The 25154-nt window shown below is 40.9% G+C and overlaps 1 protein-coding gene across 1 annotated transcript in view; it reads right to left on the reverse strand.

The window, feature by feature from the left end:
- The window catches only part of LOC140724772 (centrosomal protein of 128 kDa), a 612511-nt gene that overhangs the window by 91861 nt on the left and 495496 nt on the right, over positions 1-25154 (reverse strand). Inside the window, exon 19 of the mRNA XM_073039351.1 lies at positions 9704-9727. Within this exon, the coding sequence (XP_072895452.1) occupies positions 9704-9727 (24 nt within the window). The remainder of the gene's footprint in view (positions 1-9703; positions 9728-25154) is intronic.

Raw genomic sequence — 25154 nt, forward strand, 5'->3', positions numbered from 1 at the left:
TGTAATCAAGAAAAGGTGGGCTCATTTTTCAAGCTCATCTACAATAGCCATTGTACCTCAACCACCTCCTCTCACAAACTGGGATCCATGCTGGGCTAACGTGTCAGGGCCAGACACATACTTTGCCAATATGACTATTCTTCATGGGAGACCTCAGGGAGCAAACACACAAGAGGGCGTGCAGTGATGAATCATTGGTAAGTAAACCACAAACCTGCAACTTACAATTGAAAGTCATCCAATATTGGAAAGGAATGAAGAAGCTGCTTTACACTAGTCCACTAGGGTTACTAGAGAAACAAACAGTCTTAGACACTAGCTCTTTGGCTTTCAAATCTTAGGCTGCTCTGCTCAGTATAACCACTTCAGAAAAGTCACTAACCAAGTCCCTCAAGATTATAACGACAGGCTGGAGGCCTGTCCTGGGGTTAAACAACTGTGCTCGTGCATGAGCAGGAGAGAAAAACAGGGCACATTTTTGCTATTGTTTGTTGCTTGTTGTGTCTTGAAGCATTATGGGGATGCTATGTTGACACTGGAATGTGTGGCAACACTTGCGGGCTGCCCCCAGTGCATCCTCCGGTGTGCTGGTAATTGACGCAAACAACACATTTCACTGTATGTTTTGCTGCACACTTGACAAAAAAACTCGACTTAATTTACAATGACCAACTAACCTACTAACTGTCACATCTTCGACCTGTGGGAGGAAACCAGAGCACCTACACAGTCACTGGGAGAATGTACAAACTCCTTGCAGACAGTAGCGGGAATTGAACCCAGGTAGCTGGTGCTGTAAAGTGATGCACTAATCTGGGGTTCTCATTCATCATCATCATCACTGAGTCCTGGTTCAATACCAAAGATCGAAGCTTAAAGGTTGATTGGTACCTGAAGGTCGATCGGAAAGCAGAAGTCAAGGCCCAGTGGATTGAGCCCGAGCCTGCGAATCTTTGAAAGCCAACTGGGGAAATCAAAGGCCCAATCTGTAAATCCACGAGGGAGGAATGGGACTCGTTTTGCTATTGTTGCTTTGTCACTTGGTATGCTCTGTTTTTGTTGTGTTCTGTGTTGTTCTGCCGAGCACTGTGGGTGTGTTGGTTGTTAATACAAATGATACGTGTCACTGTGTTTCGATGTACACATGACAAATAAACTGGAATCTTGAATCATTTGCATGCTGCTGATAATGTGATGGACTGGCTACACACTGCAATAGACAGGAATAATATCAACACGGGTTTTATAAGCATGGAAGTGCAGGGTCATCTAAACTCAACCTGGACTTCTAAATCCGATAAGTATTGACCATGTGAAGGAAAGCTTCACTGTGCCTCTACCTCACAGTGTCTTGAAATGGAAAGCATGCCAGCTTTCAATAATCCAATGAGCACAGCATTCACTGAAAAAGCTCATGAAAGTATTTATTTTAACCAGACCCCCCCCCCCCCCCCCCATGGTTTTTTACAGTGGCTGGCCAGAGAACACGTTAAGACCTGTGCAAATGACAACACACTACAAAGGCAGAAGATCAGGCAGTAAAGAAGGAGAGAGAGGGCAGGTCATCAGCACACAAACCCTACATTGGACAATGATATCAGTGTGAAGATGCCTACAGTCGTCTTCAAATAGCATCAATAGTCTAAGGTTAGGTATGGAAGGAAAAAAGGATACACAACAATTATTCATGAATTAGATGCTGTTAAAGGCAACATCAAAGAAATAGGTTAAAAGAGCTCTATTAAAAAGGCAGAGGCATTTACAGGGAGATGTCCAGAGCACAGCTAGCATTCATTATATTACATTAGATTAAAATAGATTACATTAAAGTAAATTAGGTTAAATTAGATCAGCGTTGCCACTTTGGAACATACAGTGAAATGTTTCATTTGCATCAAATCAAATCAGCGAGGATTGTGCTGGGGCAGCCTGTATTGTCACCATGCTTCTGGCACCAACGTAGCAAGCCCACATCTCACTAACCATAACCATATGTCTTTGGAATGTGGGAGGAAGCCTATGCAGACACGGGAAGAACATACAAACACCTTACTGAGAGTAGTGAAATTGAACCTGAGTCAATGGTGCTGTAATAGTGTTACAGTATTGCTGCACTACTGTGCCACTCATTCTGCCACTTAGGATAGAAAAGGGATAGAGATATTACAAAGAAGGCCTGAGTGAAATGTTGTCATTCAATGGCACAATGAACTGTTGTAACGGTTAGATATTTGAGTTACTGTCCCCTTCCTGTCAGCTTGAACCAGTCCAGCCATTCGCCTCTGACCTCTCTCATTAACAAGGTATTTTTGCCCACAGAACTGCCACTTTCTGGATGCTTTTTGCTTTCTGCATCCTTCTCTGTAAACTCTGGAGACTGTTGTGCATGGAAATCCCAGGAGATCAGCAGTTTCTGAGATACTCAAACAATTCTGTCTGGCATCAACATTCATTCCACAGTGAAAATCACTTAGGTCTCATTTCTTCCCCATTCTGACGTTTGGTCTGAACAACAACTGAAGCTCTTGACCATGTCTGCATGTTTTAATGCACTGATTCTCTACCACATGATTAGCTAATTAGATATTTGCGTTAATGAGAAGGTGGACCTGATAAAGTGCTCACTAAGTGTATAGGGAGCAGTGACCAAGGTAAATAAGCTTTAAATAAGCAATGGGAAAGGAATAGGGACAATTCAAAGTGAAAATATTTAGTTAAAGTTCAAAGTAAATTTATTATCAAACTTTGAAAAGATGGCTACACTTAGATTAATCACCAGGTTTGGATGCGCCACAAACTAGGTTCGTGAGTCAAAGGTAAGTAAAAAATTGCAGAGCGATGGACCAGAATCTTCCAAATGTCCTTCAATATGGCGCCTGTATAGAGTACAGGATTCGGGATGTTATATTTAAGTTGTATAAGACATTGATGAGGAAGTATTTGGAGTATTGTGTGCAGTTCTAGTCACCTACCTAGAGGAAAGATTAAAAGAGTGCAGAGAAAAACTTACAATGATGTTGCCATAGTTTGAGGACCTGAGTTATAGGCAAAGGGTGACTATGTTAGGACTTTTTCCATGAAGCGTAGGAGATTGAGAGGAGATTTGATAGAGGTATTCAAAATTATGAGAGGTATAGACAGAATAAATGCAAGCAGGCTTTTTCCACTGAGGTATGGTGACTATACTCAAAGGTCATAGGTTAAGGGTTAAATGTAAAATATTTAAGGGGAACATGAAGGAGAACTTCTTTACTCAGAGGGTGGTGAGGATGTGGAATGAGTTGCCAACAGAAGTGGTGGATGCAGGTTCAATTCCACCTTTTAAGAGAAATTTGGTTAAATACATGAATGGGATGGGCATGGAGGACTATAGTGCAGGTGTAGTTTTGATGGGTTGGGCAGAATAACTGTTCAGCATGGACTAGATGGGTTGAATGGCCTGTTTCTGTGCTGTAGCACTCTATGACTCTAAGTGCAAGTGTTGAGCTCTTGTTCAAGAACAAAATGGAAGAACAGATCCAACAATCACTGACCAGTCAATTGAACCTCAGCAGAATCAGAATCAGGTTTATTAAAACCGGCATGTGACGTGAAAAATATGACGGGAAAGTTGCAAAAAAATAGTCTGAGGCAATATAAAAATGCCAGCAAGAGAATTAATAAAGAAATCCTGGAACAGATTTGCAAAAAAAATCAAAGGATACCATACTGTGCAAACGTCTTTGGCACGTATGTATAGCTAGGGTGCCTAAAACTTTTGCACAGTATTGTATTTGTCAATCTAGAGCAGAAAGCAAGTTTGTAAACCTGGTGGGAGCAAAGGATGCTGGGAATGACAAGGGCAGAGCACCGTGGGAGGGGTGTGGTGCTAGGGAAGGAGTGCCAGGGGTGGAGGGTGGCAGAGATGCAGATACATCAGCCCTGAGACAGCAGCCAAGGTCACTTGACGCCAAACAATTGGTTTATTGATCATTACAGAATGTCTCTCTGGTGCTTCCCACTCCTGCCCCTCTCCACAACTGAGACCCATATCAGAATCAAGTTTATTTTCACTCACGTATGTCGTGAAATTTGTTTCTTTTTTCCAAGAACAGTACAACGCAATGCATAAAATTACTACAGTAATGTGCAAAAGTATATGTGCCTAAGACTTTTGCACAGTACTGCTGATCCTGCATAACTAATTTGATCAAATGTTTTGTTCAGCTAACAGACAGTGCAATGGATGAATATCTTCTTAACGTACTCTACAATTCATTGATTTGGCAGTTTGTTTACACACTATCACATTTTTGTCTTAGTAATTTTGTCAGAATCAGAACCAGAATAAGGTTTATTATCTCCAGCATGTGTAGTGAGATTTGTTAACTTAACAGCAGCAGTTCAATGCAATACATAATACAGAAGAAAAATAATAATAATACAGAATATGTATATTGAATAGATTAAAAATCATGCGAAGAACAGAAATAAAATATATTTAAAAAGTGAGGTAGTGTTCACAGGTTCAATGTCCATTTAGGAATCAGATAGCAGAGGGCAAGAAGCTGTTCCTGTATTGCTGAGTATGTGCCTTCAGGCTTCTGTACCTCCTACCTGATGTTAACAGTGAGAAAACAGCACGCTCTGGGTGCTGGAGGTCCTTAACAAAGGATGCTGCTGACTAAATTTATGACCCTCTGCAGCTTCTTTTGGTCCTGTGCGGTAGCCCCTCCCCCATATCAGACAGTGATACAGCCTGTCAAAATGCTCTCCACAGTACATCTATAGAAGTTTTTGAGTGTTTTTGTTGATACCAAATCTCTTCAAACTTTGAATGAAGTATTGTCGCTGTCTTGCCTCCTGTATTACTGCATTGATATGTTTGGGACCAGGTTAGGTCCTCAGAGATCTTGACACCCAGGAATTAAAACTGCTCATTCTCTCCACTTCTGAAACCTCTATGAGGACTGGTACGTGTTCCTTCATCTTACTCTTCCTGAAGTCAACAATCAGCTCTTCCATCTTATTGACACTGAGTGCAAGGTTGTTGCTGCAACACCACTCTACTAGTTAGTATATCTCACTCCTGTACGCCCTCTCGTATCCATCTGAGATTTTACCAACAATGGTTGTATCATCAGCAAATTTATAGATGGTATTTGAGCTATGCCTAGCCACACAGTAGTGGGCTAAGCACACCCCCTGAGGTGCAAGGAAGAGATGTTATCACCAATCCACACAGATTGTGGTCTTCTGCTTAGGAAGTTGAGGATCCAATTGCAGAGGGAGGTACAGAGGCCCAGGTTCTGTAACTTCTCAACCAGCATTGTGGGAATGATGGTATTAAATGCTGAGCTATAGTTGATGAACAGCATCCTGACATAGGTGTTTGTGTTATCCAGGTGGGTCTAAGGCCGTGTGAAGAGCCATTGACCTATTGAGGCGATAGGCAAATTGCAATGGGTCCATGTCCTTGCTGAAGCAAGAGTTCAGTCTAGTCATGACCAACCTCTCAAAACATTGTCTCATTTTTACTATGCACTGTACCAGCAGTTATGGTCGAAATGACAATAAAAGCTAACTTGACTTGACTTGAGTGCTGCAGAGTGATAGCCATTAAGGCAGCCCACATTATTCTTCTTAGGCACTGGTATAATTGTTGCCTTTTTGAAGCAAGTGGGAACTTTTACCCATAGCAGTGAGAGGTTGAAAATGTCCTTGAATACTCCTGCCAGTTGGTTGGTACAGGTATTCAGAGCCTTACCAGGTATTCCATCGGGACCTTCCGCCTTGTGCGGGTTCACTCTCTTTAAATACAGCCTAACATCGACCTCTAAAACAGAGATCACAGGGTCATTGGCTGCAGCAGGGATCTTCACAGCTGTAGTTATATTCTCCCTTTCAAAGTGGGCATAGAAGGCGTTGAGTTCATCTGGTAGGGAAGCATCGCTGCCATTCATACTATTGGGTTTTGCTTTGTAGGAAGTAATGTCTTGCAAACCCTGCCAGAGTTGTAGTAATTTAGCCTTAGATTACATGGCTGATTTGATGGAGCACTAATACATCTGTAGCTAAACCAGCAGAAAAAAGGTATTTAATTCATGGTAAGTAAACACTGAGTAAAAATTGGCCAAATTTTGACTAATTGCATGCCTTAAGACCAAGGGACTGTCTACTGAACAGGGTTTAAGATCAAGGAATTGCTGGAAAAATTATTTGTACAGACAAATTTTAACATTAATTAAAATTTTAAGTTATTTATAAAGTTGGAGGTTGATAACTTCCTTATCTGAAGACTTGTGGTAGGCTGTCAAAGACACTTATAGACGTAAATAATAACCAAGTCAAAATTTATATCCAACATTTGAAAGCTTTAATTGGGCAATCGTCTCTACTCTAAAATCCGCCCATCAAATTTTCAGGATACTCATTAACTCTGATGTTGCTCTGCCAAGAAGCCTTTGTTGTGGTAACAGACAATTATCAAGCAAAACTGCATTCAGTAATGACAATAGGTTGGTTCATTAAATAGAGCATTTAATAAACTTCAAAGATTCAAAGTACATTCATTATCAAAGAATGTATAAAGTATACAACCTTGAGATTTGTTAACTTACAGGTAGCCACAAAGCAAGAAACCTGAAATAATCCAATTTCATAAAATAAAAGGCCAACACCCGATGCGGAAGAGAAAGGGTAAAGAAAAAAACACACAAATCATCTGAACAATTAAAGCAAGCAACAACAGTCCAAACCAAGTTGAGTCCTCAGATCTGAACCTGAAGCAGCCAGGAGTAGGCCCAAAGCCTTGCTTATCAGTTCATCACATTAGCGGAGCACAGCAGCTAGAACAGCATTCATAGCCTCAGCGCCATGGAGAGAAGAGTGACCATCACACGGAGCGAGTGAAATCGTCTCTTCCTTTGAATCCTGACACCCTGTTTTTTCAGTCTACCCAGGCCAGCGTTTAAATTGACCAAACAACCGATTGTACCTCGCATTCTAACTAGAAACCACTGCAGCGAAAGGTTCTGGTGCTGTTGAGAGAGGAGTGAACAACGCAGAGAGCGAGTGAAGTTGTCTCTTATCTCCGATCTGGGACGGCTTTTAAATTGTCTAAACAACGGATTGTGCCTTGCACTATGACAAGGCTACTCTGAAGGGCTTGAGGCCTAGACCACACAGCCTAGCAACTCACTTCAAGCCCAGATTTCACCGCCATTTCGGCGCCCAAAACGATCCAACCTCCCACCAAGGCCAGTTGTATGGGCATTTAGGTAGTGGAATTGATGGCTTTGTGGGAAAGTTTGCGGATGATATGAAGATAGGTAGAGGGGTAGGTAGTGCTGAGGAAGCAATGCAATTGCAGCAGGACTTAGACAAATTGGAAGAATGGACAAAAAAGTGGCAGATGGAATACAGTGTTGAAAAATGTATGATGACGTATTTTGGTAAAAGGAACAAATGGGGAGAAAATTCAAACATCAGAAGTACAAAGAGACTCGTGCAAGACTCCAGGAAGGTTAATTTACAGGTTGAGTCTGTGGTAAAGAAGGCAAATGCAATGTTGGCATTTATTTCAAGGGGAATAGAATATAAAAACAAGGAGATAATAATGTCTTATAATGCTGACACTTTATAAGACACTATTCAGGCTGTACTTAGAATATTGTCAACAATTTTGGGCCCCTTATCTCAGAAAGGGTGTGTTCTCATTGGAGAGAGTCCAGATGAGGTTCACGAGGATGATTTCAGGAATGAAGGGCTTAACATATGAGGAGCATTTGGCAGCTTTGGACCTGTACTCACTGGAATTTAGAAGAATGCATAGCGATCTCATTGAAAACTACCAAACATTGAAAGGACTAGATAAAGTGGATGTGGAGAAGACGTTCCCTCTGCTGGGGTATCCAAAACTAGAGGGCACAGCTTCAAAATTGAGGGGCGACCTTCTCAAACAGAAGTAAGGAGGCCAGAGAGTGGTGAACCTGTGGAATGCTCTGCCTCAGACTGTCGTGCAGGCCAAGTCCAGGGGTATACTTAAAGCAGAAGTTGATAGATTCCTGATTAGTTAGGGCTTCAGGGGGTATGATGAAAGGGCAGGTGTGTGGGGTTGAATGGGATCTGGGATCAGCCATGATGAAATGGCAGTGGACTCGATGGGCTGAATGGCCTTATTCTGCTCCTATGTCTTATGGAACTACTCTACCCCGACTTCTCCTGTCCGAATGACTCATTCCATCTGCATCGATTCTGCAAAACACCAGCCCCCTAACTCATCCCCAGAACTCGCCTCATTATCACTCGCCCCCTTGCTGTTTGTGGTGAGAATTTAATAAAATTTACTTCAGAAAAAGTGGTTTTAGTGCTTTTAGTCAAATTTCTTGCCATTTGAACTATCAATGAGCTGACACATGCATTTTTAGCACCATCTTAACCATAAGTATCTTGCTATAAACAGGATATAGATTGTACGATCAAAGCAGGGTTACATCAATCTAACTTGCTATAGGTGAAATTTTTGTTCATTTGACTCAGTAACCTTATTTGTGGCCACCCAGACCTGGTGACAAACACAAGGGGTCAGGACAAGCCTTTGCAACTTGCAAGGAGGGGATAGGCAGAATTGATCCCCTGTACATATGGGAAAAACCCCAAAGATTGCAGGGTCAAATTACATTTGAAATCTTCTAAAGGTAGAAAATATACATACAGATAATAATTAAAGTGTGGAGCAATACAAGTATGAGGATGATCATTCCTGTCATAGGGGCAACAAAAACATGGTTTATGTGAGAGGAAGGAGTTTTAAAAGGGATCTGAACTGTAAGTTTTGTTTTACATACAGATATCCAGAGCTCTCTGACAAAGGAGGTAGTGGAGTCAGGGACAATCACTGCTTTTAAGAGATATTTAGACAAGTACTTTAACAGGCTTGGTGGGGAAAAGGGATGAGTGAAGATGGCAGAAAGAGAGTGGCATGGACATGATGAGTCAAAGATCCCATTTCTATCCTCAGCAACAAAATGACTGTGAATCTATTATTTGAACACCAAGGTCCCTGATGTGTTTACCTTCAAGGTCTGGGTTAGACAGATATACTGACATGTGAGTTGAAGTTACAGTTGCATGTGTGTAATAGGATCATTGGGCTACACAGATCACATTCATACAAGGTAGTTTGACAGTTTATTATATTATTCTTATTTGTAATAATTAGCCAATCTTAATAAACTTTTAAAGGGGTTTTCCATTGTGCAAATCAATGAGCTTGGACTAGTTTTAACCTACCCAGATAGGTTTAGGTCAAACTGAGAGAACAAATTTAAGAGGCATCTATTTACGTGGAAAAGCCAATTACAAAACATTTAAAAGAAAAAGGTTTGCTCTATTTGTCACATGTACATTAAAATATCGAAACATACAGAGAAGTATGTCATTTTCATCAAATTACATCAGGCATCATGCCCACAAGCATCGCCATTTCCTGCACCAACATAGAAGGTTCACAACCTGCTAACCCTAACCCTACATCTTCAGAATGTGGGAGGAAGCCAGAGCATCCAGAGGAAATAGGAATAATGTACAAACTCCCTACAGAGTGGCGGGAATTATCTCGATTGCTGGTGCTGTAAAGCATTTGCGATAACTGCTACGTCGTGCATGCACACATACACACACACACACATCACAAAGGCAAACACTTGGAGAAAGTACTCACTGTTTCCAAATCTGCGATCCGATCCTATACAAAATAAATGAAAATATGAATCACCCAACCAGCTCTTAAATGTTTGTCATCTATACATGAACTAAACCTTTATAACTTAAACCAAAATTAGACACACAAGAAGTAGACAGTTATTATCAGCATCTTTAGATGGAAAGCACAAGTCTATGTTTTTGAAGTAAAGTGAGTAATTATGGTTTGTAGCATTCTACCTGAAAGGGTGGTGAAAGCAGATTCAATAGTAACTTTCGAAAGGAAAACAGAATATGTACAGGAGATGTAAATCAGAAACACAAGCGATTCTGCAGATTCTGGGAATCCAGAGCAATACACGCAAAATAAGACCAATCCTTCTTAATAACTAATCAGGAAACTATCAACTTAAGCCTTAAATATACCCATGGACTTGGCCTCCACCACAGCCTGTGGCAGAGCATTTTACAGGTTCATTTCTCTCTGGCTAAAAAAATTCCTCCTTACCTCTGTTCTAAAAGGTCATCCCTCAATTTTGAAGCTGGGCCTCAAAATGATAGAGGAACTCAGCAACTCATGCTGCATCTATGGAGAAGAATACACAGTTCACTTATGGAATGAAGGGTCTTGGCTCGAAATGTCAACTGTTTATTTCCCCCTCATAGATGCTGCCCGACCTACTGAGTTCCTCCAGCATTTTGTGTGTGTTGCTATACATGAGAAGCAATGCTTTGCAGAATCATCGAGAACAGAATCATGTTGGCAGACATGAACAAAACTAAACATGGCTGTGGAATAAATATTCAAAGCCATCAACACTCTTGACACTTGGCTTTTACCTTCAGATGGCCTTCCTATTACCACTTCTGACTACCTTTATATGGCCCTTCTGATTCATCCAACAAAAAAATAGTTCATACTCACGATTACAATATCTGGCTCGGCACATTCCTGGAGGTGGTTATGAAATGATCTCCCACCAATAACTGCCCCAACCAGAGATTTGCTCCCAATTTCCATATTTTTGTAATTAACTAGAGATATGACAAAGAATCAGGTGTTCTGCCAACACTGTGCACACTAGGATTTTTGCTGTTCCTCTTCCTATCACCCACTCATTCAGCACAACCTTTCCCACTCCTGTGCTTATCTACCTTCTCCTGCATAGTTCAAGTATTTCATGCGCTCAGGAGTTCCACGTTCTTATGACTTCAGGTGTTAAAATATTAATTCTCTATGTTATCTTTGGGTGATACAGGCTGGCTTCTAGCTCATCCTTAGAAACAACCTATTTGTACTTAATGTGAACTTTTTAAAAAACCTCTTTTAGCTAACTCCTCAGTTTTTCCCTAGTAAGTATGACGTCAATTTTCTGATATCCTCCTCTTCAGTGCTTTTCACATTTTTTTGAGGGGCCACTATATCAGTTCATGGTGTGGAGTTCAGAAGTGGCCATAGTATTTTAAGAGTGGCCTAACAAACATTCAGGACAAGTATATAACATCTACTCTTGTTTCTTTGTAGTAATAAATTTAAAGTGCCTATATTGTCATGCTATGACCATGAAAATATTACTAATACTTCTAGTTTTCCTTCCATCTTATTCAAGCCCAGTGATTATGCTACTAAACTGTGTTTCCCAGCATATTACAACTTCTAGACATACCAAAACCGTCTGCTTTTTACAGATGCTCCTACATACTTTCAGGTTTTTCTGTTTAGATTTATATTTCCAGCACTCATTGTATTTTTCCTTTACATTTTATTGCCAATTTATAAGACTTTTCTATAAATAGAATCACCTTCATGTTCCAGCTTATCACAGTTATCTTTAATATAAGCAAGTGCTGAATTAGCATGATATGCAATTCCAAAACGCAAAAGCAAATTTCAGGGCAGACACTGTAATAATCTATCACTACTTATCCTGAATTCTACTCTCTTCTCTGCTTCAAAATTCTGGAGGAACTCAGCAGCTCAGGGTGCATCTATGATGGGAAATGAATAGTCAATATTTCAGGCCGAGACAGTACCAACCAAGGTCTCGAGACCAGACTGTGCATTTCCCTCCATAGATGCTGCCTGACTTGCTTAGCTCCTCAAGCATTGTGTGTGTGTTGTTTACAAAATCCAACTAAGATGACATTTAATCGAATGGATGCAGAGAACAGTCAACTGAGAGTACTGGGTGACATTCCAGCAATGCCTGACACCAAAACGGGAAGATATCGAAGGTCAGCCAAGGAGTCAGATTCTTACCGGATGAAAGTAGACCCTTCAGCCCAACTCATCCTTGCCCACTCTATTTCCCAGAGAGCCTGTCCCGTTTGCTGGTACTTGGCCCATCACAGACATCGGGCCTCCAACCTCCAGTCCCTGGCCTGGACTCAGACTCAAACTCAAACTACAGCAAGTGTTGCCACACATTCCAATGCCACATAGCATGTCTATTATGTTCAGCAGAACATCACAGAACAAGAGACACTCTTGTCTCAGAAGTTCAGACATGTTATACGTGTTTTTAAGTGCTTTGGTACTGAACTTAAAATTGATCGCTAGTAGCATTCAACAGCTCATATTGAAACTGTTGTGTTTTGCAACTTCAGAACATTAAACTAATTCAAAGGTGAATATGAGAATCCGGGAATGGGAGTCTAACTTTGTGCTTACTTTAAGCGAGGCGCACATGTATCACATGGTTGCATGATGACATACACAATTCACATATTTTTACATATAACTCATAATTACTTATTTAAACGAACAAAGATATTTAATAAAGCACTACATATACTATGTATATATTCACACACAAGATTATTCAAATATTACTTAAATATTAAATACACGACATTCCTCCCTGCTTTGTTATAAACTCCAACTCAATACTGAATGCATCTCAGCTATATACATGGTATACTATATACTACAACTACTGTACAGACATCCACAGTATTGTAAACTTAAAATTGTCCCATTCAGGCCTAAAGATTTAATCACTGTGGAGGATTTCTTACTCGTGTGGGATTGCATCTTTCCTGACAAGGGGGATCACTCTGCCTGGCAAGTAAGACTCGTGGCTGTGAAACATTCTCAGGTTCTGGGACCTCCTCTGTGGTGATTGTAGGAGTTGACTCAGAGATTGCAAGAAGTGGTTCTGACAGTGGTAGCCTCTTTTCTTCTCTAACAATTGACTCTGCTGTCCTCTACTGATCAACGTGTTGTCTCCAGATGACATCAGTTGCAATCTCTACTGTGTCGGAGAGTGGTCCAGTTCTGTCCTTAATCTTTCCAAGTACCCACTTTTGATTACTTCTGTAGTTGATGAACAAACTCTTCTTGGACTTTCAGTCAGGTACAGGTATTGATTTTAACCAAAGTTTTGATGACAAACTTTGCCATTTTCATCAGTAAAGATCCCTGGGCATGTCTAATCAAGTGGAATTAATATCCCCATTATCCATCCCTCCTGATTGTTTAGCCCTCATCCAACCAGGTCTCTGCTTTCCCACCTTGTTTACAATCAAATTCTAGTTCTTATTTAGAGCAAGGCCTTTGGCTTTGTTAAAATTCTTTTCCTCTAGCTTTATTTCAATGGCTTCCTTCACCAGGCTGTCCCAAAAACCAATGGCACTGCACAGTAGTTTTGTGGCATCGAGCCAATCCTATGGCCATTGTGAATGCAATGTTCTGCTACCATCGATTTCTTGAAGTTAGAAGATTGGGAAGCTTCTAAAAACCAACAGAGGCCAACTAAAAAAGTCATTAAGAAGGTAAAGATAGAATATGGAAGTAAGCTAGCCAGTAATATTAAAGAGGATACCAAAAGTTTCTTCAGATGCATAAAGTGTATAAGAGAGGTGAGAGTGGATATTGGACCGCTGGAAATCGATGCTAGAGAGGTAGTAATGGGAGACAAGGAAATGGCGGATGAACTGAATAAGTATTTTGCATCAGCCTTCACGGTGGAAGACACTAGCAGTATACCAGAAGTTCCAGGTGTTAGGGGTCATGAAGTGTGTGAAGTTGCCATTACTAGGGAGAAAGTTCTTGGAAAACTGAAAAGTCTGAAGTCTATGTAAGCCACTTGAACTAGATGGTGTACACCCCAGGGTTCTGAGGGAAGTAGCTGAAGATATTGTGGAGGCATTAGTAAAGATCTTTCAAGAATTACTAGATTCTGGAATGGTTCCAGAAGTCTGGGAAATTGCAAATGTCATTCTACTCTTCAAGAAGGGAGAACAGCAGAAGAAAGGAAATTGTATGCTTGTCAGTCTGACCTCAATGGTTGGGAAGATGCTGGAGTAAATTATTAAGAATGAGGTCTCAGGGTACTTGGAGGCACATGGTAAAATGGGACGTAGACAGCATGGTTTCCTCATGGGAAAATCCTGCCTGACAAATCAGTTGGAATTCTTTGAAGAAATAACAAGCAGGATAGACAAAGTAGAATAAATATGTCAATGTAGTGTACCTAGATTTTCCAGGAGGCCTTTGACAAGGTGCCGCACGAGGCTGCTTAAGAAACTACGAGCCCGTGGTATTACAGGAAAGATTCTAACAGGACAAAGCAGTGGCTGATTGGCAGGAGGCAGAGACTGGGGACTGGGAATAAAGGAAGGCTTTGTGGTTAGCTGCCAGTGACTAGTGGTGTTCCACAAAGGACTGTTTTGGGACCGACTCTCTTTACATTATATATCATTGATTTGGATGATGGAATTGATGGCAAAGTTTGTAGATGATACAAAGATAGATGGGGGGTTAGGTAGATTTGAGGAAGTAGAGAGGCTACAAAAGGACTTAAACAGATTAGAAGAATGGGCAAAGAAGTGGCAGATGGAATATAGTGTTGGGAAGGATATAGTCATGCACTTTAGCAGAAGAAATGAAAGGGTTGACTTGGAGAGAAAATACAAAAACCTGAGGCACAAAGGGATTTGGGAGTCCTTGTGCAGAATTCCCTAAAGGTTAATTTGCAGGTTGAGTCTATGGTGAGGAAGGTAAATGTGATGTTGGCATTTATTTCAAGAGGACTAGAATATAAAAGCAAGGATGTAATGTTCAGACTTTATAAAGCATTGGTGAGGCCTCACTTGGAGTATTGTGAGTAGTTCTGTGCCCTTATCTTAGAAAGGATGTGCTGAAAATGGAGTTCAAAGGAGGTGCACAAAAATGATTCCAGGATTAAATGACCATTTAATGGCTCTGGACCTGTTTTCACTAGAATTCAGAAGAATGAGGGGTTAAAATCTACATTGAAACCTATCGAATGGTGAAAGCCTTTGATAGAGTGGATGTGGAAAGGATGTTTCCTATGGTGAGAGTGTCTAAGACCACAGCCTCAGAACAGATGGATGTCCTTTTAGAACGGAGATGAGGAATTTCTTTAGCCAAACAGTAATGAATCTGTGGAATTTGTTGCCACTGGCAGCTGTGGAGACCAAGTCTTTATGTATATTTAAGGGAGAGGCTGATAGATTCTTGATTAGTCAGGGCATGAAGGGATACGGACAAAAGACAGGAGATCAGGCTGAGAAAAAGACGCATCAGCCATGTTGAAATGGTGAAGCAGATTTAATGGGCCAAAGGCCCTAATTCTACTCCTATAGCTTATGATCTTACAGTCTTAAGACCATGCTTTATATTATTAATACATTTATTCTGTGGATATTTTTATTTCTTCAGAATTTCTCAAACTACACTAAGTGTTTCTTCAATTTCATTATACAAATGAGTATTTCATTTCTGCTGTTTAAAATTATAATTCAGTGATTGATAAATTAAGCTTGTTAAATTAGCCAATAGGATTAGTCTTGGGAACAATCCAGAGAGAGCATGAGAAAATGATGGGGAGCCATTTTACTCCTTTTCAAGGGAGAGCGTGGGATCGAAGAAGCAGAATGGAAACAGTCAACGAATATTAGAGATGAACATGGTGAAATGTTCACAGAACCATTTGGAAGGACAGATACTGATGTTAGAAAATCCCCATGCAGACAATGTGCAGATAACTTTTAATTAGCTAGTTAGCACATGACATTAAAGATAGTTTGACATTTTTCCTTGGGATATTGCGTGAAAATTTGTTTCTTGGGACAGGTTCTTCAGTGCAAAACCATTTTGTGTTGTGAGTAAACGAAGTGAAGTTAACTGGATTGATTATGCAACAATGAGCTCCAACAATTATCTCCTTTATCATAGCACTGAAAAGGGATAGGAACAGACAACTTAGGAAAGCATTTAATTGGAGTAAGGGAAAATATGAAGCTATCAGGCTGGAACTTGGAAGCATAAATTGGGAACAGATGTTCTCAGGGAAATGTATGGCAGGAATGTGGCAAATGTTCAGGGGATATTTGCTTGGTGTTCTGCATAGGTACATTACAATGGGACAGGGAAAGGATGGTAGAGTACAGGAACCGTGGTGTACAAAAGCTGTTGAAAATCTAGTCAAGAAGAAAAGAAAAGCTTACGAAAAATTTAAAAACTAGGTAATGATAGAGATCTAGAAAATTATAATGCTAGCAGGAAGGTGCTTAAGAATGAACTTAGGAGAAGCAGAAGGGGCCATGAGACAGCCTTGGTGAGCAGGATTAAAGAAAACACCAAGGTGTTCTACAAGTATGTGAAGAGCAAGAGGATAAGAAGTGAGAGAATAGGACAATCAAGTGTGACAGAGGAAAAGTGTGTATAGAAGAGGAGGAGATAGCATAGGTAATTAATGAATACAATTTTGATCTGAGTTTATACTGGTGTGAACTAGCGAACGGTAAATTTGCATTTGGTGTCAGTGTTCATACAGTAACTGCCTGTGTTTTCCCTTGGTAGGAACATTCAAAACTTTTATGTTTCTATATACCAAAACCATATTTACCCTGGACTTGGTTATTTAATGGAAATGACCTCTTTCATCATTATTTCCATGAATTGTCGAGTTGTATTGCTGTTAGTTTGAATTCATAGCAACAGCTAACTCATTATGAGCCTATGGTGAGAGAGATGGATTTATTTGTTGAGATACAGCACAGAATAGGCCCTTCCGGCCCTTCAAGCCATGCTGCCCAGCAACCCACCAATTTAACACTAGCCTAATCACAGAACGATTTACAATGACCAATTAACCTACAAACCGGTATGTCTTTGGACTGCTGGAGGAAACTGAAGCACCCAGAGGAAACCCATGCAGTCACAGGGAGAATGTACAAATTCCTTAAAAGCAATGTCGAGAATTGAACCCAGGTCACTTGTACTGTAAACTGTTAATACCTAACTCCATTAAGCATGATGACATAGATCACAAAATATTTTGTAATTAAGTTACTGATGCTGATTAATCTGAAATGTTTGGCTCAAATAGCTGCTGGGTTAGGATTTTGTGCATTGATACATATTCACTATAAATATGCCTGCTTAAATAAGGGTTAGCTGGGGAAACTACAGCTGGACATTCAAACTCACCTTCATCTTTATTTAATTTAATACAATGTCCTGGTGACAGTGATAAATTTAACAGGCTCACTGTCCCAGTGGATTGGTTAGGTTCTAGGTGCAAGAGTGAAATTTCCATCTGCCAACCTGGTTTTCCTTCTCTACTCAAGCCTTTCAGAAATGGTGGTTGATGGGCCCAGATTGAGCCTCAACCAAGTAACTAATTTTCAGTAACAAGTATAGTTAGAAGCATCAGTGGCCTCCGTGATCACAGGGGTAGTGGGAAGGGTAGGTGCAGAGAGTGGGGACGGATGCTGAGATTTCTTTTCTTCCTGTCCCCACAATCCATAGTTGTTGAGGATCAGAATCAGAATCAGGTTTAATATCACTGGCAGCAAAAGATGTACAGTTAGAGTGATCTCTCTATAACAGCAAAAGATCAAGGTGCAGGAGGTATCTGATAAAGTGGCCACTGAGTGTATACCTGTATATAGTGCAAAAAGGAAGCCAAAATTAGTGATGTAGTGTTCAGGGGTTGGTTGATTGTCTGTTGAGTGTGTGTCTTCAGGCTCCTGTACCTCCTTCCGGATGGCAGCAATGAGAAGAGGCATGTCATGAGTGAAGAGAGTTCTGAATAATGGATAACATCTTCTGAGGCAATGCTTTTAGGAGATGTCCTCAATGCTGGGGAGGCTAGTGCCTAGATGGAGCTGGCTGAGTTTACAATCCTCTGCAGCTTTTCCCCATTTTAACCTACATAACAAAACCCCTCCTAGACTTCAGCTCATTCCCCTGCCTTGCATACAAAAAAAAAGAAGACAGGCTACATTCATTTTGCCTTGTACCGTCCTGTCATGGTAAGGAAAGTGTTGTCTAATTAGAATAAGCAAGCTCAATCAATTAGACACCTCTACCACACTGTTATAAGATTATTGAATGGTTCTCTGGTACAAGGTGGGCTCTCGACTTCACAATCCACCTTGTTATAACTTTATACCTACTGTCTGCCTGCACTGCACTTTTTCAGTAGCTGTTACACTTTATTCTGCACTCTTTTATTGTTTTTTTGATGTGTATGAAAAGTATGCCAGATGGGTTTTTCACTGTACATGTGACAATAATCAAGCAATTCCAATTCCAACTTGAAGTGAGGAAGTCCCCAAAACAAAATGTTTGGCAAACTTAGGGACAATGTCCTACTGAGCATTGTACACTTTACACATATCAAGTTTTAATTCACTCATACTGAAGGGTCACAGACACAAGTGCTAACTGTTTCTCTTCCCAAAGGTGCTGTTTCTAGTTTTCAGTGAAGATTGTGTTGGGCAACCTGCAAGTGCCTCTGTGCTTTCGACACCAATTCAGTAGGCCCACAACTTACTAACCCTAACTGTACATCTTTTGGAATGTGAGAGGAAACCACAGCGCTCAGAGGAAACCCATGTGGCCAGGGGAAAACGTACAAATTCCTTACGGACAGCAGCAGGAATTGAACCCCAAACCTACAAATGGCACTGAAAAACACTGCACTAACTGTTACACCACCCTGGAGAGGTAACCAGTGAAAGATTAGGGCCTGTTAGGGACTAAAGGGCAATCATAGTGGTACAGGCAAACTACATTGGAGGCTTTTAAGAGGTGTTTGAATAGGCAGATGGATGTAAGGAAGGTGGAGGGATATGGATATGGTGTAGGTAGGAGGGATTAGTGTTTGGCTGTATTTGATTTGTTTTTTTAGCTGGTTTGGCACAACGCTGTAGGCAGAATGGCCTGTTCCTGTGCTGTACTCTTCAATTTTCTGTAAGATCCTACATAGAAAGTTAGTCCAATCAGATTAGAGCACTTCACAATTAGCAAAATGGATCCAAAGTTGGCTTGGATGTCAGAGGGTGATGGAGAAGGTTTGCTTTTGTGATTGGAAGCCTATGATTAGCAGTGTACCACAGGAATCAGTGCCGGGAACTTTTCTGTTTCTCATGTATTATTTTGAATGTGGAACTAGGAAGCTGGTTTAGAAAATCATACAAAAATTGTTGGTATTGTTGACAGTGAGGACAGTCTTAAGTTACAGAATTGATCAGCTGATAAATTGAGCTGAGCAACAGTAGATATAATTTAGCCTCAGTTAATGTGAGGTGATGCACTTTAGAAGTAAGAATACAATGGTAGAGAGTTTGGTGCATGTCCAGAGAAAGGTGGCAACACCGACAGATAATGCAGGAAAGAAAATATATGAGATGCTGGCCTTCATTATACAGGTCAAAGGATGTAACAGCATGGACTTCATTGCTTAACTGTATAAAACCTTAGTTAAGCCAAGGTACTATGATCTGTTATGGTCACTATGCTGTGAGAGGGACATCATTGAGACTGGATAGACGGAGTGGAGGGGCTTGAGGGGACACCTAATATATAACATTATTATGGGCACAGACAGAGCTGTGGGTCCCTCCACTGCCTGGCAACATCATCCCTTTTATGCTCTCGTCCTTCTTGGTGGCTTCATTAAGGGATCAGAGGTGGAGAGGGTCAGCAACTTTAAATTCCTTGTCATTATCATATGAGAGGATCTGTCCTGGGACCAGCATACAAGTGCCATTACAAAGTAGGCATGGCAACACCTCTACTTTCTTAGAAGTTTGCAAAGATTTGGCATTTCATCTAAAACTTTGATGATCTTCTATAGAAGCACAGTGGAGAGTATCCTGGCTGGATATCCCATGGCCTGTTTGGAAACACCAATGCCCAAGAATTGAAAAGCCTATACAACGTTCATTGTTCATTTAAGTACCAAAGCACCTCTAGATACTTTTGTTGCATATGCTGTAGCTACGAGAGCTGCTGATCGACAGTGATCTGTCCTGACCTATGAAGTTCCCTCAGCATGGGCCTTCCTTGCAGATGTGCAGATTAGTACATTCATTGGCCTTTGTAAGTTGCCCCTAGGTAGCGAGATTTGAAGAATCTAGGGTGAGTTGACTGAAATGTTCGGGAGCACTGGTTACAAAGAAAATTAGTGAGGAAGTAGGATTTCTTTATGAGCCTTCAATAAGCCAATGTGATTTTCTTCTGTCATTAGTAAATATGAACGTTATATTATTCTATGATTCTATGTGCAAATGGGATTACTTGCAAAGTGCAATCTAACAGATGTGGCTTAACGGCTTTCTTTTTTTATAACATTATTGTTTTGTCACTTATAAAAAGAACTCTCCATCTCCAAGGAAGTGCTAAAGAACAGAATATAATGTCTATATTCTTGTTACACATTTTTGTTCAAAGGGATTAGAAGCAACCAGAGGACAATATATGAAACTAGTGGAACAAATGATTTGAACACACAATGGATTAAGATCTAATCTGGCCCAAGATAATGATGCAGTTATGAAGAAGGCATGCCAGCAGCTATATTTCATTAGGAGTTTGGGGAGATTTAGTATGTCACCAAAGACCCTAGCTCCTGAAGTCAATAATCAGTTCCTGGGTCTTGCTGAGATTGAGTGAGAGGTTGTTGTTGTGGCACCACTCAGCCAGATTTTCAATCTCCCCCCCCACCCCCCACCATGTTGATTCATCACCACCTTCGATTTGGCCTACAGCAGTAATGTTGTCAGCAAATTTGAATGTGGCATTAGAGCTGTGCTTAGCCACACAGTCATAAATGTAAAGCAAGTAGAGCAGGGGGCTAAGTACACTGCCATGTGGTGCACCTATGTTGATGGTGATTGTGAAGGAGATGTTGTTGCCAATCCGAACTGACTGGGGTCTACAAGTAAGGAAATCGAGGATCTAATTGTACAAGGAGGTATTGAGGCCAATGCCTTGAAGTTTATTGATCAGTTTTGAGGGGATGATAGTACTGAATGCCAAACTGTAGTCGATAAAGAGCATTCTGATGTACATATCTTTGCTGTCGAGGTGTTCTAGGGTTGAGTGAAGAGCCAATGAAATGGCAACTGCTGTGGATCTGTTATGCTGGTGGACAAACTGGAGTGGATCCAAGTAGCTTCTCAGGCAAGAGTTGATGTGTTTCATCAGCAACCTCTTAAAGCACTTCACCATTGTGGATGTAGGAGCTACTGGATGATAGTCATAGAGGCGAGTTACCATGCTCTTCTTAGGCACCGCTTTAATTGAATCCTGCTTGAAGCAGGTGGGTACCTCAGACTGCCGAAGCAAGAGGTTAAAAATCTCAGTGAGCACTTCAGCCAGTTGATCAGCACAGGTCTTTAAAACTTGGCCAAGCACCCCATCTGGGCCGGACTCCTCCATGGGTTCACCCTCCTGAAGGACGCTCTCACATTGGTCTCAGACAGAAACCACAGGATCATCAGGGGCTGTTGGAGTTCGTGATGGTTCTTCCAAATGTTGATGGTTAAAACGAGCACAGAAAACATCGAGCTCATCTGGAAGTGAAGCCCCAGTTGTCGCCTATGTTGTTTGATTAAGAGGTACATAGAACGTAGAAACCTACAGCGCACGATAGAAACTGCCTAGAGTTTCCCCAGTTCATAGCCCTCTATTTTTCTAAGCTCCATGTACCCATGCTGCAGGTGACAACATTCAAACCCTATCACAAGTGTAGAGCATCCTTCATTGATTCAGGTTCAGTCCAGAATTGCCACTTCACCCGTGAGATAGCTTTCCAGAGATTGTAGCTGGACCTCTTGTAACATTTTTTGATCACCAGACTTGAATGTCTCTGACCTGCCTCACAGTGCATTGCAGATCTGATGGTTTATCCAGGTCTTCTGGTTGGGGAAGACTGAATGATTTTGTGGGGACACAGTCATCTATGACTGTTTTTATAAAGTCTGTGACAACTGTTGTGTATTCATTACACAGCATTAAAGCAATAAACTGGAAGCATGCAGAGAAGATTTACACTGGGACTATTTTCATTGGAGCATAGAAGAAATTGAGGGTGACCTTACAGAGGTGTATAAAATCACAAGGTATATATATAGGGTAAATACGCACAGTCTTTTTCCCAGGATTGGGAAATCAAGAGCTAGGGGAGATTTAGTTCAAGGGGAGAGATTTAGTAGGAAACTGAGGGGAAACTCTTCTACCCAGAGGGTGGTCTGTCTATGAAATGAACTGCCAGTTGAGGCAGGTACATTAACGACAGTTAAAAAGTACTTGAACAGGTGTATGGATAGGAAATGTTTATCAGACAAACATGGACAGATGGAAACAATTTAGATGAGAATCTTGGTCAAGCTGATTTCTATGCTGCATCATTCTGTGACTCTAAAGAGGTGAGAGGAGTATCTCGGCCTTCATATGTCAAGGGGTTATAAAGGTGGCATTGTATGTCATGTATAATTAATATACGTTTATGTTACCTAATAATAGTCCTCATCTTCTAATATACTGTGCTGCCAATACAAAAAGTTACTTTTCAAGGCATTTAAACCCTGTGTCCATGCCAATGACAACATTGAACTTGAACTGAGAAGCCCTCTCCCTTGGGATGTATCCAACATGGTGATCTACTTGAGAAGATTTTCTGTACTAGAAGAAACTACTGTTTGAAAACAGTGAGAGTACAGTTTAATTAAATAAACAGAGAGCAGGTGAACCCCTACATCATTGGTGAGTCCAGACTTTGAGGTCCGGTGTTCTGGGTCCATATTTATCATCACTGGCATGTCCTGGTGTCGATACTGAAGATCGAAGCGCAAAGATCTATCAGGAGTCTGGAAGTCGAGGCCTGAAGGCCAGAGCCCTAAGTATTCAAGTCCACTGGGGAAGTCGAAGGCCCGTTTTCTGTGAGTCCAGTCCACTAGAGGCCAGAGGCCAGAGACAACCTATCCTAGGGCTGGTGTTGTTTTGTTGCTTGTTGTGTTCTGTGTTATTCTTGGCATGATTAACTTATTATTTAATTATTTATGGTTTTATATAGCTATATTTCTTCACCATTCTTGGTTGGTGTGGCTGTAATGAAACCCAATTTCCCTCGGGACTAATAAAGTATGTCCGTCTGTCTGTTCTCACAAACAATGCTACATTGGCACTGGAATGTGTCAGACACTTGCCGGCTGTCCCCACCTCTTCCTTAGGTTGTGCTGGTTGTTAATGCAAGTGACACATTTCACTGTGTGTTTCAAAGTAATGAAATGTGATATGTTTCAATGTTATTTAATGTGATAAATAAATGAATCTAAATCTGGAATATTCAAAGATTTCAAAGTACATTCATTATCAAAGAAAGTATAAATTATACAACTTTGAGATTTGTTTGCTTACAAGCAGCCACAAAGCGAGAAACCTGAAAGAACCCCATTAAAAAAAATAAAGACCAACACCCGATGCGCAGAGAAAGGGGAAAAATCATACAAATCATGCAAACAACAGAAGCGAACAACAACATTCCAAACCAAAATGAGTTCTTAGATCCAAACAGCAGAGCAGCCCAGAGTAGGCCCAAGCCTCGGTATCAGTCCATTATATTAGCGGGCACGGAGAACTCCAGCCTGGGGCAGTCTTCATAGTCTCAGTGCTACAGAGACAGAGGAGCAAAATCGGCTCTTGCCTCCGATCCTGACACCCTGTCTTTCCAGTATATCATTTAAATTGTCCGAACAGCATATAAGAATCTGATCTCAGCTGGAGATGGGAAAGCTTCTCAAGTTCCAGTTCATTGTTATCATAGGCACACTTACTAAAGTGGATGGCCTCCCAGAAAGAAGTCCACTAATAATGCATTTGATCTGTGTTTTTCTTTTGCTGAATATCAATTCTTGAAAGCTTAACCTGTCAACTAAAGTGGCTGCTTTTGCTCGGTGAAAAAAAACATTCTAACTCCAAGTCAAAACAGCTTAGACTTAATACAGAGAGCAAAGCCAGAGGTTGAAATCCAGAGCCTGACAAGTCTGGAGGTAGAGGCCCAAGTGTCAAGTCTGCAAATCTGGACCAGGGACTGGAGATAGGAGACACAATGTCTGCAAGTCACAGACTCTGAGGTCAAGGACTGGAGGTCTAGAGCTGGCCTGTCCTGGGGTGGAGGTCTAAATGTACATATTTGAGGGGGTTGGTGTACAGGAGGGTGGGAAAGGGGCTTGTTTTGTTGTTGCCTTATTTGGTTCTGTTGGTGTTGTTGTTGTCTTGTTGTTCTAATGAATATTGTGGGCGTGCAATTTTGGTGCCAGAATGTATGGTGACACTTGCGGGCACGTCCTAGGGTGTGTTGGCTGTTAATGCAAATGACGCATTTCATTGTATGTTTTCATCTACACGTGATAAATAAATCTGAATCTGAAATCAAAACTCTATCCAATTATTTGAACAATAATCTGGACTGACACTTCTAGAGAAAGGCATTTCTAATGGGATTTTTACTTCTCTTTCAAGATGTCCCATGGTACTTAACAACCACTGAGCTACTTCTTGAACAATAGTCACCTGTGGTAATGTAGGAAATGTAGTATCTAATTTGCTCAAATTATGTGAGTATGAGTGGATAATCTGTTTATTTTAATCAACAATGACTCAGGGATAAGTATTGGATAATGATAACTACCCTGTTCTTTTGCCACCATTGTCTATCAGGAGCTTGCATATTCTCCCTGTGACTGCATAGGTTTCCTCCAGGTGCTCCGGTTTCCTCCCATGTTACAGACGTAGGTTAATTGGTTACACGTAATTGGGCTGAAGTGCTTGTTGCTGTGCAGTATCTCTCTTTAAAAAATAGTGCCATTGGAGCAATTATATCCAGCTGCAGAAACAGATGGGACAGCAACTTACTGTTGGAATTGACCCGTTGACAATGCAATATCTCACCGGACTATCAGGTTAGAAATTTACACTTAAAACTGGAGTGGGCCCGAAACAAAGAACTTTATGACTCGTGGCTATGGCAATAGCATCACAAACTGAACCTGACATAGTACCGGTAAGTGTTAGATTGAGAGAGTTTTATGATGCTGTAGTTACCATCTTTCAATGACAAACTAAATTTATATTACATCAACACTTTGATCCCGTGGCACCAGTTTAAGTAAAAGTGTGGGAATTTTCCTCAGTATCCTGGCAATCA

Source organism: Hemitrygon akajei, chromosome 3 (genome assembly GCF_048418815.1).
Source record: "Hemitrygon akajei chromosome 3, sHemAka1.3, whole genome shotgun sequence".
In the NCBI taxonomy this organism is placed as follows: Eukaryota; Metazoa; Chordata; class Chondrichthyes; order Myliobatiformes; family Dasyatidae; genus Hemitrygon; species Hemitrygon akajei.